The sequence below is a fragment of the Petaurus breviceps genome, unplaced genomic scaffold (genome assembly GCF_028583685.1).
Source record: "Petaurus breviceps papuanus isolate PSGF00001 unplaced genomic scaffold, PetGlider_PUasm1.0 551, whole genome shotgun sequence".
Lineage (NCBI taxonomy): Eukaryota > Metazoa > Chordata > Mammalia > Diprotodontia > Petauridae > Petaurus > Petaurus breviceps.
This window is the reverse complement of record NW_027186372.1, coordinates 7,428,799-7,448,214: the sequence shown is the minus strand read 5'-3', so window position 1 is coordinate 7,448,214 and position 19,416 is coordinate 7,428,799. Positions and strand designations below refer to the sequence as shown.

The 19,416-nt window shown below is 39.9% G+C and overlaps 1 protein-coding gene across 2 annotated transcripts in view; it reads left to right on the top strand.

Moving 5' to 3' along the window:
• Nucleotides 1-541: 541 nt before the first annotated feature.
• ERGIC1 (endoplasmic reticulum-golgi intermediate compartment 1) overlaps nucleotides 542-19,416 on the top strand; it is a 149,385-nt gene continuing 130,510 nt past the window's right edge. Inside the window, exon 1 of one of the 2 annotated variants that reach the window (XM_069102362.1) lies at nucleotides 542-845. In XM_069102362.1, coding sequence (XP_068958463.1) covers nucleotides 826-845 — 20 coding nt within the window. In that variant the 5' untranslated portion in view covers nucleotides 542-825. Of the gene's footprint in view, nucleotides 846-941; nucleotides 1,082-19,416 lie in introns of those variants that run through there. The other variant, XM_069102361.1, reaches the window with a different exon arrangement.

Sequence of the window (19,416 nt, the reverse complement as noted above, 5' to 3'; positions counted from 1 at the left end):
TAGAGTCGAATACGACTGAAACGACTCCAATAGCAATGTGCCAGGCACCATGAGGCACCGTGCTAAGCGTTGGGGACACAAAGTCCCTACTCTCAAGGGGCTCACAGTCTAATACAGGAGACCATGCGAATACAGCTAGGTACAAACATGGATATTTGGGACCAATTTAACGGAGGAAAGGGATTGGCATTGAGAGGTCTGGAAAGGTCTCCCGTAGAAGGTGGGATTTTAGCTTGGATTTGAAGGAAGTCAGGAGAGCCAGGAGGTCGATGAGGTCAAGTAGAAAAAATGTCAGGAATCGCGATGCCAAAGGGGATCTTCTTGGGTGCTATCTATCTCCGTGGCTTCTCCTGCCTACAGCGGGAGGGGAAGGGTGATGGAGACCGTCAGAGGATCTGAACTACCTGTCCTTGCGCGGGGAGGAGGGACCTAGAGAAGGCTGTTTGCTACCAAGACCAAGGAGCTGGGGGGTGTAGAGGGGTGGAGGGAGGTGGGGAAGGTGGGACACAGCATTTCCCGCCCCCCGCCCCGCAGCCCCCTGCCCTGCCCGCGCTGCAGTACAGCTAGCAGCAAGCCCGCCTCTCTCAGCGGGATCCCCAGATGTTCTCCAGCGGAGCCCTTTAACTGGGCAGCGGAAGTGGCCGCTCCAGCGTCTCCCGCCAGCGCCCAATGGGCTGGTGCAAAGCATCCTAAAGCCCCGTCACTTCCCGGCGAGGAAGCCGGCAAGGCTTGAAGACTAACGCCTGGGGGAGGGGGCGGGCGCCGAACCCACGCATCCCTAGCCCAGCCGTGGTCCCCTGCAGTCTCCCAGGGGCCGGCACCAACATGCCCTTTGACTTCAGGAGGTGAGTGATGCACAGACCTCCCTCTCCTCTCTCCCCCCCTCTCCCTTTCTGAGGCAGGGCCACTGAAAGTGCCCGCACCTCCCGCGACCACGAGCATCCATCTCCCTCTGCATGTGCATACAAAGGTCAAAGTCCCTGGGCCTCCAAACCGCATCCTGCCTCTTCCCAGCGCAGGGCGATCAGGACCCTCTAGCCCGCTCCCCATCCTTCTCCCCCTTGCTTCCATCCCTCTTCAGGTAGGGCGACCCCTCGCTTGCATTTGGTGGGGGCCTCTGATCCTCTGGGCTTTATGGAGATGATGAACCGGTCCCGAGCATCTCGGAACTGGGCTTTTGGGGTAGGGAGGAGGGTTAAACTCCGCAGCCTTCAAGAACAAGGGGACCGGGCTTTCCATCCCAAACCAGGCAGGCCCCTTCTCTTTGTTACTTCGGCCTCTGAAGTCCGAGCCCAAGACTGAAGGAAAGTTAGCCCTTCTCCACGTGGGCAGAAAACAGCTGGGGATATTTTATCTATATTTTTCTTAGCTTGGGGCTAATATTGAGCTGAAGTAAGGTAAACTGTCGAGACTGAGGGAGTGAATGGATTCTATAAGAAAAAAGATGTGTGGGCTTTTTGATGGCTGATTTTTGGCTTTTTTAGAAGCTAAGCTTATGTTAAGCCTACAATGTAAATATTCCCAGATCTGAGGAGAGCTTTGGGAGGGGAGGAGGAGAGGGGAGTAAATGGTAGGTAGGCTTTGTTTTCATTGATTGTAATCTTTTGAGTGCTTATCCGAGGGCCGGAGGTTTGCTGTTTGCTTTCTACTTCTGCTACAATGACTCCTTTGTGGTCCTCAAATTGAAGCTAGTAGACTACTTTACTTAACCTACTGCTTTCTTGGAATCTTTCAGAAGGGAATATCCAGGGCCTTCCCTCTAGAGCACTGCCAGGCCTAGAACCAGCCAAATGTGTGTTCTGGGTCATCCATTTAGTATCCTTGTAACATCTTGTTTAAGTGAATATCAAGGGCAACCTTGAAGGGGCAAAGAAATGGCAAAAAAAAAAATTAGTACTTGGGAAAAGATGAGAACCTTTGCTCTCCAGTACTGTGCCCTGCACGTCAAGGAGAGGATTCAGATGCCCTTTTAGTCATCTCGTAGTTCTCTGTCCTATGCAGGGGCTCTGTCTCTTAGAACTATGCTGCCCTTTTTTGGAGGGAATCAAAGTACCTGCATTGGAAAGATGTGGTCATAATTTAACACACTTTAAAGTTCCTCAAGCACCTGGCCTATGTTCTTCACAACCCCCATGACACAAGGGGCAGGTGGTATAGGCCCCATTTTACAAATGGGGAAACTGAAACTCAGAGAGGTTAAATGAGGAACTGGGAGGTTGTAGCTCTAAAGCTGAAGGGCCTTAGTCTAAATCAGTTCTCCTCTTTTACACATAAGGAGACTGAGGCCCAGGGAGGCCAAATGACTTTCCTAAGGTCACTCAGGTAGTAATTGTTAGAGGTGGGCTTTGAACCCAGGTCCTCTGGCTCCTGAACCAGTATTTTTCCCACTGTACATTGCCACCTCCCACACATCACACAGCTGGTCAGTGCCAAGTATGACGACTCCAGCTCTTGAAGACTCTGAAGCCATTGCTCCTTCCGTTATAATGGACTGTTTTTGCTATCATAGGAATTAGACTTGGAAGGGACTTAGATTTCATTTAAGACTAACTCGCTGTCTCGAGGAAGAGAAAACTGAGACAGGAAAACTGTCTGAGGTTATATAAATGGAGGGAGTGGTATTGAAGGCCCTTTGACTCCAGATTCGGGGATTTTAGCTTCTATACCATGGCTGCATTTCATTAAGTTATTATAGAGGAAACCTAGGTAACCTGGGAGTTGTGCTGGGCTTGGATCTTTCTGTGATGAGGCTATTGCTAACACTCTACATCCACTCAATCCTTTTTTAGAAAGCTGCTATTTAAGGCAGTTTACCTTTGTGCTGTATGTAGCAGGCACTGTAGAAGTCACTTCAAAGTAGTCCTCAGTGTAGATACTATTCAGGAGTATAGTAGTCTGGGGGTAGGGCAATAATGGTAATAAGTAGTACTTATATAACACTCAAAACTATGCAAAGTGCTTTACAAATATTTTATTTTTAGCAGCTGTGGGCAGTAAATGCTATTATTCCCATTTTGCAGATGAGGAAACTGAGGTTAAGTGACTTTATCCAGGGTTACACAGCTACCAGTCTGAGACCAGGTTTGAACTTGAGTCTTCCTGACTCCAGGCCCAGTACTTTATCCACTAGGCCACCAAGAAGAAAAAAGAGACCTGCCTCTGCCAGTAGCTAGCTGTGACTTTGGCGACTTATTCCATTACTCAGCGTCTAAAATCCACATTTGTAAAATGGGGTTGGTAGTATTTTTCCACCCCATTTCATTGGTTAACAGTCAAAGAAGAGTCTATGAGAAAGCACCATGTATTATACCAGTATGAGGTAGAATTCGTAAGATGTCAGTCAGAGAACCTTAGCATGATGCAGTAGAACTCTATGATCTCTATTATAGGATTTAATATCCTGTGATCCTTAAATTGCTTTTAAAAGAATTTGTAAAAATAACTTGGGATAAGCCTGCAATATTATGTAGCTGGATACAAACTGTGCATAAATGTAATGTAACTATACACTATTAAGCAATATTGTATCATAAGGTTGCTCTACCTTGGGGAGGAGGAGGGAGGGTGTCATGGAATTTCAGAGCTAAAAAGAGACCTTGGAGTTTCTGTTTAACAAATATTTCTCTCTTCTCCAATTCATCTTTCCTACAAATACCAAAATGATATTCCTAAAGCATATGCCTGACTATTTCACTCCCCTGGTCACTAAGCTCCTTGCAGTAGCATCAAATGCAAACTAAAATGGCATTTGAAGCCCTTCACAACATGGCTCCAGCCTACTTTTCTGGCCTTATATGCACTCTAAAATGTAGTTATAATATTTATTTATTTTGCCATTCCTCACATGTTATTACTCCATCTCCCAACTCTGTCCTTTGGAGAGTCTGTCTCCTGTACCTGCCATGCAGTCCTTTTTGACTTTCACCTCTTAAAATCCCAAGTGACTTCTAAAGCTCAGCTCCACAACTACCATAAGGTAGTCTTTTCTGAAGCCCCTCCAGCTGCTAGTGCCTTTATTATAAAACTAACATATTTATTTTGTATGTGTATATGCTTCTAAATAGAATGCAAGGTCCTTCTTAATTTCATTTTATTTTTCAATTAACAAGCAGATTTTTCCTTTCCTCTTACTCCTACCATTGGAGGGGGGGGAAAGACAAAATCTTTGTAACAAACGTGCTAGTTAAACAAAACAGATTTACACAGATTGTCTATGTCCAAAAATGCATGTCTCCTGCATCTTGAATCCATCATCTTGCTGTCAGGAAGTGAGTAGTGAAGTGTTATCATCAGCCCTCTAGAATCACAGTTGGAGAACCTAAGCTTCTTGAGGGAAAAGTTGTTTCATTTTCCTTTGTATCCTTTTTTTTTTTTGGAGGGGGAAGGCAGGGCAATTGGGGTTAAGTGACTTGCCCAAGGTCACACAGCTGGTAAGTTGTGTCAAGTGTCTGAGATTGAATTTGAACTCAGGTCCTCCCGACTCCAGGGCCAGTGCTCTATTCACTGCATCACATAGCTATCTCAGCAGTTGTTTTCTTCTTGTTAATACAATCCCAATAGATTGTAAACTCTTTGAAGACAGGGACTGCCTTTTGCCTCTTTTTCTGTCCATAGCTTTTAACCTAGCACATACTAGGCATGAAATAAATGCTTATTGGCTGACCAATTGCTTAATAAATAATTATCAATTGTAATTAATGTGCAGATCACCGGAGGTGAGTATCTCTTTTTAAGAAGCTTGTGGTTCAGAGCTGTGTACACAAAGAGCTACAGTACAACATGATGATTAAGTCCATAAGAGAGGTCAAACAGATCTCGGCAACTCCCTTATTTTACAAATGAAAAAACTGAGTTATGGTAAGTTAAGTAACTTACCATAAAAAACGTATTGCCTTAATTCAAAACACTATTTTTTTCCCCCATCCATTATACTTTATACTTAATTGATCAAGATTCATTCCATACGCAGCGATTCACTTTAGTTTGACAAACACCTATTAACCAACAATTATGAGTCAGTCCGTGCTAGGTGATGGGGATGCAGAAACAAAAATGAAAACTGTCCCAGTCTTCTAGGAGTTTATATTCGTCCTCAAGGTTAAGGAACAACAACAGCAAAAAAAATACGAAACATACAAATTCACTTTTTTTTGGAGGGAAAAGGATTATTGACATCTGAGAAGGATCATTTGGCTAAGGGACATGTTCTTCATTTCTGGGAATTCAACTAGTTTTTATAGTTTGATGCATTTGCTCGAAACCTGTGTGCTCATAGCTGAATTTTGCTTCATGGTTTTGTCATGTGTAGCATACTTTTTGTAAATAATTTCCAAACTCAGACCCCACAAGACATTTCAGGCTAGAATAGAAGCATCAGTTGGATGGTACAGTGTAAGTCAAGTTGAATCTGCTCTGGATGTTGGTGAGTGTGAAGAGATAAAAGGCATTGGAGGGGCGGCTAGGTGGTGCAGTGAATAGAGCACTGACCCTAAAGTCAGGAGGACGTGAGTTCAAATCCTGCCTCAGACACTTAACACAAAAACTAGCCATGTGACCTTGGGCAAGTCACTTAACCCCAATTGCCCCCCCCCATTCAAAAAAAAGGCAAAAAAAATTAAAAGGCATTGGAGGTGAAATGCAGTGGTGTGTGAAGTGACAATGCCTTACAGTGGTCCTTTAGTGATTAAATCCCCTTGCCTTGGGTCCAAATTGCATTGTACAGTGAAGTGTTGAGTAGGACTTGTGTGTGTTCATATTTGGCAGCTAGTATGATGCCAAGTCCCAGAAAGCCTGCTGCCAAAGGCAAGGTTCCATCCTGCATGGTTAGATTTTGTTAGAAGCTCCAGGAGCAGGGACCCTGTCCTAGTTAAAAGTTTATATCCCTTAGGAGCTCAGCATTGTGCTTTGTACACTATAGGGGCTTAAAAAATATTTGTTGAATTGCACAGATGATGTCAAAGCAGAAAGAAATGGTCCAACTTTAGCTGACAGATAAAAGTATACAATCATGTCAGCTGTTATTATCATTATGAATTAGCACAAATGAATTCTCTTTCCCCTTCCCCTCTTGCTTCTCTGTAAAATAAAGGGTTCAGATAAAAAGGTCTTCAAAGTCCCTTCCAATTCTACCATTCTGATTCTACAAACAAACTTTAGAGTTACATTTCCAGAGTCAGTGTTTCAAAGTTATGCTTGAGACCTTTTCTCCAAAGTAGTGGTCTCAAAGTCAAATAAATGGATTTTTGCTGGTCACATATTGATTTAGGAAACTACAAATTAGTATTATCTAAGTTATATTTTTATTTATTTTGAACATTTCCCTATCACGTTTTAATCTGATTAGGGTGAGGTAGCTGGTTGAAAGTTTGATATATCTGTTGTAAAGCACTGTATTACAGAAACCTCAAGTATGAGCAATGGTTACTATGTGAAGGGACTGAGAGAAGTTTGGAGAGGGAGGGATCAGTAGAGACTTAGAACTTTATTCCCTGCTCATAATATGGAAGCTACAATCCAGGCCAGAAATGGCCCCAAGAATCACAGAGCATCACATCTAGGAGAGACCTTAGAGGCCATCCAGTTCAACATTTTCATTTTGCAGAAGAGGATGAAGTGATCTTCCTCACTCCCTCCCATACCCATCTGCTTAGATTTTATATAAGTATTTAATAATTGAATGTGCTTGGGTGTTGTGTGTACAAAAGGGCATTTTGTATTTTACCCAACAATTCATAAACATTTGTTGATTGAATGAATAAAGGAGATCCAGTGTCCATTCTTGTAGCTTTTTAAGAAGCTCCATTCTGTCTGTCATGCCTAAGTAGATTTTCCTCAGTCTTAGATTAAGAAGAACTCTGAAGCCTGATTTTTATATCTTGAGGCCAGATTTTCCCCCCCGGAATGTATTTCCTATTAGGTATTTCCTAATTAGGTGATAGGTATTACCTATTAGGTATGATTCAGCATACTGAATTATACTTTACAGTACCTTTTTTTTACTATTACTCGTGAGTCATTAAAAATACTTGTTTTTTTTTTCCATTTCACTTTTCTCTGTTAACAGCACCCTGGGCCAACAGTTCTTTGGATCTTGAATATGTGGCCAGTAGAGAATTGGGGCAGGGGAGGAGGCTGTCTCATTCAATAAAAGATATGACTTTGCTCAAGAGAAAGGGATATGGACTCTAATAGACTTTTCTATCATAATGCAGATATATATACTAGCCTACAAAATTATGAATATGAATTGGGAACATAATTTTCATTGGACATTTTTGCAAAGTTACAGAATTAGCTTATAAATCAGTATGGCCAGTTTTATGGGTTACAAGCTTCAAACCCCAACACAGAAGGAAATGAGGGGAATGGAAGGAAAAGGGAAGAAATGGACTGTTGACCTGGCAGAAGATTGTCATGCCCTGCCCTGGCAAAAAACCCAGGAAGAAAGTTTCCCAACCTTGTACAAATTTAGAGGCTGACCTGGATGTACTGGAAAGAACAATGGATTTAGAACCCGGATATCAGGGTAGAAACTATTGCTTTGCCACTTACTGTGGTATTCTGCTCAAATCTACCTCTCTGAACCTGTTTCCTCATCTGTAAAATTATACTTGCAATACAATCTCCAAATGATGGAGGAAAAATGATTTGTATATCATGAAGTACTATAGAAATATGAGCTATTATTATTCCCTAGATCCCTCCCACTGCTTCCAGTTTAGTCAGCTCATGTCTAATTACCTTTCCCCTGTTTAGCATCTTTCTGAAGACTGCTCTCTACCTCTGATGAGGGTTAGGTGCAAAAATAACATCTTCTACATTCACAAAATCGTACATTTTTAGAGTTGGAGGGGATTAGAGCAGGCATCCAGTCCAATATATTCTGAAAAAGAATTGCTGTTGTAATTTAGCTGAGTAGAAGTCATCCATCCTTTGCCCAAATCTCCCCATCCAGGGGGAAACCTACCACCCTCTGAGGCAGCTCATTCCACTTTTAGAGAGCTCACATTTTTAGGAAGTTTCCCATCCTACCCTCTATATTAAGACTTTAATTTGCCTCCTTGCAACTTTCATTTCCATCTTACTAGATTCTGCCAAATATTCTATTCTTTTTGGATCTTAAATCTGTCGTCCAGTATGTTTACTGTCCCAGCTTTGTCACCTGCAAATCTGATGAGCATGGGATCTGCCTTCTGAGCTCAATGCTAGATATGAATGTCACTTGGGGAGCATGCCTTCTTTTTAAAAAAGAAACCAGTTTAGAATCGAAACAGTTTTGCCCTTTTCAATCTAGTCATATGGTCTCTATGTTGTCCCCCTTTCTAAAATCTTCCCTATAGTTCTGCTCAGAGTTAAAGGCCCAACAGCTAGAAAATAAGTTGTCAGTCAATAATTATGACATTTGAATCCTTGTAATTTTACTGTCTATCATTATTTCTGGTGGATGGGTTGAAATTAGTATAGACCTGGAATCCCACATCTTCAGGGCTTACAATGAACTAAGCAGGTTGTCACTGTTTGGTTTTCTCTTAATGAATTACTTAGTGACTGCTCCTATATTTGCCCTATGGCAAATCGTCTGTCAAACTAGTATTGTGACCCAGTTTATAGCTGTTGGCATACATTCCATATGGTTTTAGGAAGCACGTTGTAGTGGAGGAACATCATTAAACTGAGTATCCCCAAGACTTGGAGTGACCCCTAGCTCACCCACTTACTAGCTGAAAGATAATCACTTCAAATTCTCTGAATCAATTCCCATCAGTAAAATGGGAATCATCTTGCTTATTTATCTTTAGTCACTCTTTATCATTGTCAAGACAAAATACAAACTCTTCAGCTGAGGATTTAAAAAAAATTTTTTTTCTTACCAAATTTGTATCTTTTCAATAAACAAAAATTTATTTTTTATCCCTCCTGCACACCCTAACCTCCACCATTAGAAAAAAGACAGAACCTTTGTAAGAAATATGCATAATTAAGCAAAAGAAATTCCTTCATTGACTATGTCTAAAAAATGGCTCATTCTGCACCCTCAGTTCAGTACCTTTCTATCAGGATTTAACGTACTTAATTAGTCCTCTAGAAATATATTTGACCATTGTGTTGATTAGCAATCTTAAATCTTTCCACGTTGTTTATGTTTACAGCATTCTTGTTACTATATAAAGTGGTTTCCTTGTACTACCCACTTCACTTTGTATTAGTTCATACAAATCTTCCTAATTTTCCCTTTTTAAAAATTTCTTATGGCACAGTAGTATTGTTACATTAATATACCATGATTTGTTTAGTCATTCCCTTATTATTATGTACTCCTTAGTTTGTAGTTTTTCTTCAAAAAAAAAACCCTCCTGTAAATATTTCTGTACATATATAGATCCCTTTTTTCTTTCTTTCATCTCTTTGGGATATAGGTCGAGTAGAGTTATAACTAGGGAAAGCAGACTGGTATTTAAATTCTCTACCACCATTGTCCCCCCCCCCAAAAAAAAAATAGTTCCAATTTATCTTTCCAGACATTTCATATTACTACCTTATTTGTGATTCACAGTTCAGCCAAACTGACCTCTTAGCTGCTCTCCATCTTGTCCTTCCATTTCTGGTATCTGTGCCTTTCTCTATGTTTTTTCCCTTAGACCTGGATTGCACTCACTCTTCAATTACAAATTTCCTTAAAAGACTCAGGGAGGGTATGTGCACCACTCATGTGAAGCCTATACATACTCCCCTCTCAAGTTATTGTGTACTTACTTTTTTGTGTACATGTACGTGTTCTTTATTGCTAATAGAATGTAAGTTTCCAGAGGGCAGGTGCTATTATAATTTTTCTTTGAATCTCCAAGCCTCTACCTACCTAGGCTTTAATAAGTCTTTGGTGAATTGAATTATCTCATTTACTTGTGGTAAGGAATAAAGCATATTATTTCATAGGATGACAGATTTTGAATTAGAAGGGCCCTCTGAGGCATCTATAGATGTCCAAGCCCCTCATTTATAAATGAGGAAACTAAGGCCCTTGGAAGTTAACTGACTTGTCCAAAATCTGAGACAGAGGATTTTAACCAGGTCCTTTCACTCTAGAGACAACAATTTTTTCCATCTGCTCAAAAGTATTTTGTGAACCCCAAAGAATTATACAAATATAAACTCTTATCGCCTCAATAATACTTCTTGCTTTCCTATTTCCAGATGCTGAGGGAGAACTATCCCTGGCTTATACATCTGTGACTACCAGGAGGTGAGGTGGAAGCTCAGAGAACTGTAGGAAACAAATGAAGTTTTCTTAAGTGAAGGTAGTCTGTAGCTGGTTTCATAGGCCTGAAGCTTCTGGGTGTGTTAGAGGTGGTATCAGGGGATCTCCATTGTATTATTGATCATACAGGTCTTAAAGGTTCCAAAAGACTTTCCTAATATGCTATCTCCAGCAGAAGAAATCCCCAGGGCTCTCAGAATTGATCATATCCAAGATTCTTGTGGATGTACACAGTTTTGCCGCAGTGCATAGATAGCCAAAGTTCAAGGGATCGTGAAAATCACCATTTTACCAAATTGTTGCAAAGCTTCCCTCATCATGCCTGACTGAGGTCTAGTATATCTGTCCAGACACAGTGCTAAGAGTTGATCTCCATCCCTAGAATACAGCCTGTTGTGATCAAAGTAGGGCTAGTCTAGAAGGATGGGGTCCTTCATCCTCGTCCAAGAGTGACCACTCACTAGCTATTATAATCTCAGGCAAGGAGCTTTACATTTATGAACCTTAATTTCAACATGTGAATTGGAGGTTTGGCCTACCTCATGAGGTGGTTATGGTAAAATGAAGATTGAAATGAAATGGTGAAACTGAAAGAAGTTCTGAGAAGACAGGTATGCTAATGAATTGCTAGTGGAGCTGTGAATTGGTCCAGCAGTTATGGAGTGCAATATGAAATTATACAGATGAATTAGCCAAAACAGCCATATCCTTTGACCCAGAGATTCTACCACTTGGTCTGTATGTCAATGAAATTGTTGATAAAAAGAAAAAATCAGCCTATAACAAACTATAGCAGCATTTCTTGTGCTAGCAAAGAACTGGAAACAAAATAGATGCCCATCAATTAGGAAAAAGCTAAACAGATTGTGGTATGGGAATGCAATAGAATACTACTGTGCTCTAAGAAACGAATATGATGAATGCAGAGAAGCATGGAAAGACTTAACATGTTGATGTAAAGTGAAGAAAGCACAGGAAAGAAAATAATAATATGCACTATTACTGCAACTATGTAAATGCAAAAAACAGCCATCCCAAAACAAATGAAAATGAATGTTTTTTGTAAGGTCACAAAAAACAAAACAAAACCAAGCTTGGCCCCAAAGAAGAAATATGAGAAGATACCTCCTTCCTACTCTTTTGCAGAGGTACAGGGATCCATGGATTGGAACATTAAATTTACTCACACAGATAGATAGATAGATTTTTGTTCCCTTCTCCTTTTCTTTTTTTAAAATTCTTTGTAAAAGGAACGACCGGTCTTCTAGAAGGAGAAAGGGAGAAAAATACAGGGAGAATTTAGGTGATGTAAAAACAAAATATATTAATAAATTTTTTAAAATGAAGTGGTAAATTTGAAAGGACTTTTTAATGGTTTGCCAAAATATTGATACGAACATGAAGTTTCATGATTACTATTAATACTAATGGTACGGTATGTAGAAGGTATCATTGGGAAAGAAAAGTATAGCCAGTGGAGTCACATGTGAAGTAAGCCAACTCTAGGACTATGAATTCTAATTCAGGATCAAATCGTAAACTTATAGCATGTAAATTAATAAAATACATTTTTATTGGTATCTTTTGCTTTCTATATCTTTTGTATTTCCCAGTGTATCCCTTGCCATCCTTTCTAACAAAGAAGAAAAAAATAGTACAGCAAAACCAACTATCACATCAAAGGAAGTCTGACATCTGAGGTGTTCCATATCAATAGTCCTCCATCTCAACAAAGAAGGGGGGGAGGTGCCTTCTCCCACCTCTTCTTTGTAATTGTTAAAATCTCCTGTCATTCAGTTTCTTTTTTTTTTTTTAAAGCAATTGGGGTTAAGTAACTTGCTCAAGGTTATATGGCCAGTTATTTCTGGGTGTGGTGCTATGTATCTGAGCCCAGATTTGATTCCCCAGGTCATCCCGACACTGGAGCTGGTGCTCTTACTCGCTGACCCACCTGGCCACCCCTTGTCATTCAGTTTCAATTGCTTTATTATTCTTTTCATTTACATTGTTATACTGTGTATCTGGTTTTCTGGTTCTGCTTATTTTGCTTGGTTTCATCTCACTTAAATCAATAAGAGCAAACTTTTAAAAACTGGGTCATAAAAGGAACATAAAGCCAATTTTAAAAGTTGGATCATGAAAGGAAGACAGCTTACCCCTTTACTGACTAAGAATCCTCCTTCCATTCCACCTTTTAAAAATCCTCATCCTTAAAGGCCCAGATCAAGTACCTCTCTCCTCTCTGTAGCATCCCATGATGAATCCAGCCTATATTTCTCTTTATTTTCTCTGAAAGTCATCAAACCACAGGATCTCAGAATCTCAATGTTGGAAGACCTAAAAAGTCATCTGGTCCAACTGAACTTGAACAGGAATCCCTGTCAACAATGTTCCACTGAAATGGTCTACCAGCCTCCCTTTGAAGTCAACCAGTGATAGAGAACGCCTTATGTTCATTACCCTGACTTCCTCTTTGTTCTCTACTTTTCCTATACTATTTAGGAAATAAGTCTCTCAAATAGGTGATAGTCTCCTTGAGGACCCAGACTTCTGTACTTCTGTTTCTTTTCTCCTTAAAGTATAGTGCAATATACACAATAAATGCTCAATCAGTATGTGTTGATAGGTTGCTAGAATTTACATAAAAAATTTATAATCTAATATTGTGTAAAATGTTCTGTCTTGGTATAATGGAAAGAGCACGGGATTTGGACTGGGTTTGAATGTGGTCCCAGTCATTTATTACCTGTATGACTGAATAAGTCACTTTTCCTATCTAGGCTTCCTCTGTAAAAGAAAGAATTAACCTAAATGGCCCCTAAGTTCCTCCCAAGCTCTAAATCCTATGATGTTCCTTGCTCCACTACAAGGACCAATGCTGTAAGGATCATCCCCTCTTCTGATCATTGTTGGTACTTAGTATGATCAAATTAAGCCATGGCGTCTGTCTCAGAAATGATGTGATTCATCCTTTTCGGGAAGCCACACTGATGTTCCCTCCATGCTTTACAACACCCCTTTCATCCAGCAAGTTTTCTCAATCACTTTAGCCATGCTTGCCAGGGTTTACAGCATTTGTTTACCTGCTGAGCTGTATGGCAGAAAATGGAAAATAGCTTCGTCTAAGTTGGTCTGGATGAGCACAGGGAGACTTCATCAGGATGCCAGGTTGCTGGAGTACTGTTAATTTCGTATTGCCTCACTTTTGCTTTCATGGAAGCAAAGGTTTAAGTCTGACAAGAATTCTCATCTTATAGAGAAGGATGTAAAGCCCATAGAAAAATAGTGCCCTGAGCATGAGTAGTAAGATACGCAGCTCTCATTCAAACCCAGGTCCTTGAACTTCAGATCCAGTACATTTTTCCCCAGTACCAATAGTTTTTTTTTGTTTTGTTTTTAAGAGCAGGGGTCAAGTTGAGATGGGGAGAATAGGTGGTCTCTATCATTGGAAAGTCTTTTGATGTAACCATGTTGACTTTTTTTTTTTTTTAAATAAAATGGAACAAGGAAATAGGCAAGTAGCCTTTGAGAGTGTGAAGTAGTACTGGGGAAGCTTTAGCTAAGATATTCTCAGAACACATCCAGGCAGTATGTTTGAAGGGGAAAATGACAGTAGAATGTAAATACCTCCAATAGAAATCTAGAGGACTATTTCTATCTTTCCAACCCTATTTTCTACGGTTCCCCAATATTAACTATTGGTTCTGTCACTGGTTCCCCAAATCTGCTGTTGCTTATTTAATCTCTTTTTGCTTATGTTGTAGCTTCTTACTTAGATCAGTCTTCGCTTCTCTAGCCAGATCCTATCCATTCCTTAAAATCTGTTCATCTTTTCCGCTAAGACTCTTATGAGTATGCTGGCCTAGAGCTCTTAGCTTCTTGAGGTCTGTCCTTTCCTCTCCATAGTCCCCACTGCTCTTAGCATACAGTTGGATATATGCATACTTAGTGTTAATTAAAATCTCTTGGAATTAATGAATCTTTGTGGTGGCAGCTACAGTTAGGTAGCATGTTTGTCCCCTGCTCTCAGACTATAACCCCAACCACTGTCCCACTTGTGGATAGACATGAGGAATGTGCTTTCCTTCTTTGCCACATGCTACCTGTGTGACCTTAGTCAAGTCACGTCTCCTAATCTCTGGAATTTCACTTTCTCATCTGGAAAATAAGAGACTGATACTAGATGAAATCTAAGTTCCCTCGTAGCCCTAAATCCTATGGGAGTATTAGAGAGAGACCCAGAATTAGGGGAGGAGGGGAAGCTCACTATTTTCTTCCATTTCAGTAAAAAAGGCTTCCTATTTGAAAACTTTGATTATTCCTCAGTTAGTACCTGCTGTCTCCTTGAATGGGTTCCTTAGAATAAGATGTGAGGTTAATTTCAAGTTGGTTTAAGTGTTGCTGTGCCCAAAAGGTTGAAACCCAATGACAAGGAACATAATAGGATTTAGAGCTGGAAAGTGATCTTAGAGATTGTCTAATACAGAGATTCTTAATATATATCATATACATATAATATATAGTATATGATACATATTTCACAGATCCTAGGTCAATATATATTATTACTAAATCATATACATTAATTATTTAATATATATTACGTAGTAACCTAACATCTATGAAATATGTATGTATATTGTATGTGCATAATAACCTAGGGTTTGCGAAATTGATATCATAGATATATCTATAGACATAGATATAGCAATAATATTTCTATATTATCCCTATCTACATAGATATAACAATGATACATCTAAACTAATACAGAATATATTTTATTATTAAAGAGATGTCTATAATACAGATTTCATAGATCCTAAGTATGTGTCTATATATGTATATAGTGTGTATTTGTGTTAATATATATGTATACTTCACATAATAGACTAGATTTATAACAAAATTATCTTCAAGATATTTTAATATATATTCAGTTTGTGTGTGTGTGTGTGTACACATGTGTACACACACATTAATTTGAATTATTCCGCCCTGATAATTTAGTAGTATGGAAGCTCCCTGGAGGCCAGGATGGTTTCATTTTTGTTTTTGTATTCCTGGTATCTAAAACAGTGCCAGGCACATAAGAGATGTTTCATAAATACTTAGTGAATTTTAAGGCAACCTGGAATGGTCAAAAGAGTGCTATCTTTAGAGTCAGAAGCCCAGGGTTTAAATTGTAGCTCCACTGACCTTGGCACTTGACTTCTTGGGGCCTCAGTTTCCTCAGTTGTGAAATGAGAGATTTAGACCAGATGACCTAGGTCCTTTACAGATCTAAATCTGTGATCCTTTGAAATTAATTTTGTCCTGTACCTGAAGTGTGGTAGGATTGGGGTTGAGAATCACGGTCAGGAATAAAATATACTTGGCACTTTACAGACTAGAAGACAGTTTGAATAACACTTAGTTAAGGATAAAATTTTTCATGTTCTTATGGGAAAGGTGCTACATAGTTTTGGCACTTGTAACTCTGGAACTAATGTCTCCATAAATCAAAAACCAAACTCAACCCTGAAAATATTTATTTTAAGAAACACCCTAGGATAATAATTGAATGTGATATTAAGCTGGAAAGGGACCTAGTAGCTTATCTTGTCCAACACCCTTTCATTTAACAGATGGGGAAATTGAGGCCATGAGAAGGAAAGAGACTTGTCCAAGGTCACACAGGCAGTAAATAGCAGAGCCAGGATTTGAAGTCCAGGCTTCTGACATCACGTCTACTGTCCTTTCCATTACATGGAGCTGCCTCTCTTTTCTTATCTTCTTTCAAGTCTTGTCCTTTTTTCTGGTCCTTTCTTTTCCTGGGCCCTGCTGATGACCGAAGTGTTTGTCAATAAGCATTGTTTGTTCCATTCAGGCTCGCTCGCCATTGTGTCCTTGCCATTGACATAGCTCATTGCCATGGAAGCCAGTCGCAAATATCATCTGAGGCAAGAGTGAGTGGTGGTGAATCAGGCCAGACAGGAGGGGAGATCGCAGACCCCAGGAAGGTTACGGTTTTCCTGCCATGGCGTGATGCTGCATGTGGCTCCCAGGCTGCATCCACACCACACGGGGCTTTTGAACATGTCATGTGTGCCTGCTATTGTGTTGCTATGACAGCGTAAGCAAGGAGAAGAACTGAGACTGTGTGAAAATGCTGCATGTGGTTTGAAGAATGAGTTAGCTGTGCATATTCGTTTGTGTTCCTCAGAGTTACTTCATTGTCAGCTTCTAGCCCAGGGGTAGGCATCCTGGACACTAGTGCCACTAAGTGGTACTGGAAGCTAGTGGTGACAGCACCTTATGACTAATCTCTACCACATGCCTCCTTTGTTTTCTCTTTCTTTCCCCCACGTTTGTTCTTACTCTTAGTTCTCTTCATTGAGTATTAAGTGTGTGTTAGCCATGGGGCATAGCTACGTTAGACAGCACTAAGAGAACATATCTATATTTTGAGTGCTATAATAAGTAGCAAAACCAAGATAACACATCCAGTGCATTTTATTATATTTTGTTTTACTTTATTTTTTCAGTACCATACCGTCTCACTATTTTTGGTGGCCATATATATCGGTGGGTCTTTTGGAGACCTGTGATCTGTAATCAGTAGTGAAAATCATAATTAATCCATTTCCTCTTAGTTGGTCTAACTTTAGTCAAGTGACCTCTGATAAATCCTCTACAGAAAGGAACCCTATGTGCTGGATTTTTTTCTTTAGATTCATTGACGTGTAGACCATTGGTACCCACCATATAGGTAGGCTCTGCACAAAATCTTCCTTCGATGTTCTCATCATGCTGTGGGGGTGACCTTGGGATTTTGAAGATTCTGCTAATAGAGCACAAACCATGGTAATACAGACTCTGTTGGCAGGCTTTTGGGTGGCATCCCTCTGGCCAACTAGATCTGGTCTAAGAATGGGACCACAACAACCCAATAGCTGTGCAAATAATAATGAAGATTTTTTTTTTCTTTCTAAAAAATTTAGCACAGTCCTTGGTGTATAGTAAATACTTAATAAATGCTTATTGCCTACCTATCTGAACTTAAAAAAAAGAACTAAAATGGGCCCTTCCATTTATTTAGTGGAAGAGATAGAAGATGTTCATACATGAAACTGCAGATCTCCATTATGTATAACTTATATTATAAATATAAATAACATTATGTATAACTTGCTTTTCTTTTTAAGTAAAAATAAGTTCATCTTGTAACTTTCAAATCCATCCTGCTTTGTCTGTTGGCCAAAAGTCTTTTTGGCCTTCCTTCTGTTCTCTTCATTTAAAAAAAAAGATGCCTCAATTCAGTGGGGATCAAAGACCATCCTCTGAAATTATTGAATATTGATCCTTCCCCTCAGATCTTTTGTATTTCCGATTTTCATCTGACAGTCTTTTTTTTCTTTCTGTTTATGCCCTTAGAGTGGGGTTAGCCAAGGGGTTAATGAACTTTTTTTTTTATACTTCCCTAAGTCTATTCCAATATAATTTTTTCCCCTTATAATCATGTATTGTATTTTATGCATTTAAAAACTTTATTTTGAGAAGGGGTCCTTGGGATTCACCACATTGCTAAGAGGAAGGGTGAGGGTTTTCATGACATAGAAATGGTTAAGAACCCTTGCTTTAGCACGACTGAAAGCACAATACCACTTCCACCTTGAATTCTTGTCTCCATCTTCATTGGTAGAGGGAGTTTACTCACTGGCAATTCCCTATACTGTACCAATTAAATCCCAAAATGGATCCCTTTCTCTAACTCCCAGCTTCCTCCCCCAGAAGTTCCCAGGGCTGCCTTGTGTGCCTGGTATAATTTGAAAGTGAATCTAAATGTTCTGTGTTCCTTTGCTGTGGCAGAACTGGGGGTGGGGTGGAGAGTGGCAGGAGGTGGAGTATATATAATATTAACCTCTAATTCAAATGTATTTGAGTTCTTTTGAACTTAGATTTGCAACAGATATTTCTTCCTCTAGTGTTAACATTTAGAAATCTGGCCTTTTTCTGCAAAATAATTCAACAATTTCTGCTAGAATTCCAAAGTAGTATCAATAAGGTGATATAAAAGGAGCCATTTACCATGCTTTAAGGGATTTAGAGAAGCTTTCCCCTCCTTGTTAAAAATACCTCTCTTCCCCTTGTTCTGTTGTTGATGCCTGAAATCCCACTGTTATAACAATTTATATGGATTAAGGAATTGTTTCCTTTCATATTCTTGTGTACACACACACACACACACACACACACACCCACCCCTAACTCTGTTTTGGTCAGATCTTCTGGTAGACTGAGTCAAAAAGAGAAGCTTCATTGAAGGCCAGATTCTGTGTCTTTTTTTTTATTCAGGATTAACTCAGCTAACAGGGTATCAAAGGACTCCTTTATTCCTGCTCCTCCCAGTACCAGAAACACTGAGAACAGAGCTTAGTGGTGAAGTCATACAGATCATTGTTGCTGCCTTTGACATCTTGCCCATTTATCCCTCACCTGAGCTCAATGGAATCCTGACACAAGCCTCTAACGTAAGCCTTCTAAAACCTCCTGCCTTTGCTGCCAGCCAGTCTTGAGCCTAAAGACAGGAGACCACTGCTAATCATGGGAGGAGATGGCAAAGGTCCAAGAGTATCGTCAGTGTTGGGTGATGCTGCTATCTGTCTTGGTCGTAGATGTGAATTTGACAATGAAGAATTATGTGTGGTTTGTTTTGTTTTGAGTGAAAGCCCATTTTTCCACTAATGTTTCCTTCTATGCCTTCTCATAAAATGAAGGTGCCCTCAGTTCATAGGATGGTAGCTGTAGAGCTATGATTATCTTCTAGCTGCTCTATACTTTTGTGTACCTATTTATTTGCATGTTATCTCCATTAGAATGTAAGCTCCTTGGAGGCAGGAGATTTTTTTTTTTGTCTTTCTTTGCACACCCAGGGCCTTGGCACATGAAAGTTTAGTTAAATGTTTGTGGACTGACTGATTAGATCTGGATGGGACCTTTGAGGTTATCTCAGCCAAGCCTTTAGTTTGCAGATGAGCCTTTATGAAATGTTCACTGTGTGCCAGACATAGTGCTGGAAATGCAAAGAAAGACAAAAAAACCATTCCTGCTCTCAAGGACGATATGTAAGCAGTGTGTGTGTGTGTGTGTGTGTGTGTGTGTGTGTGTGTGTGTGTGTG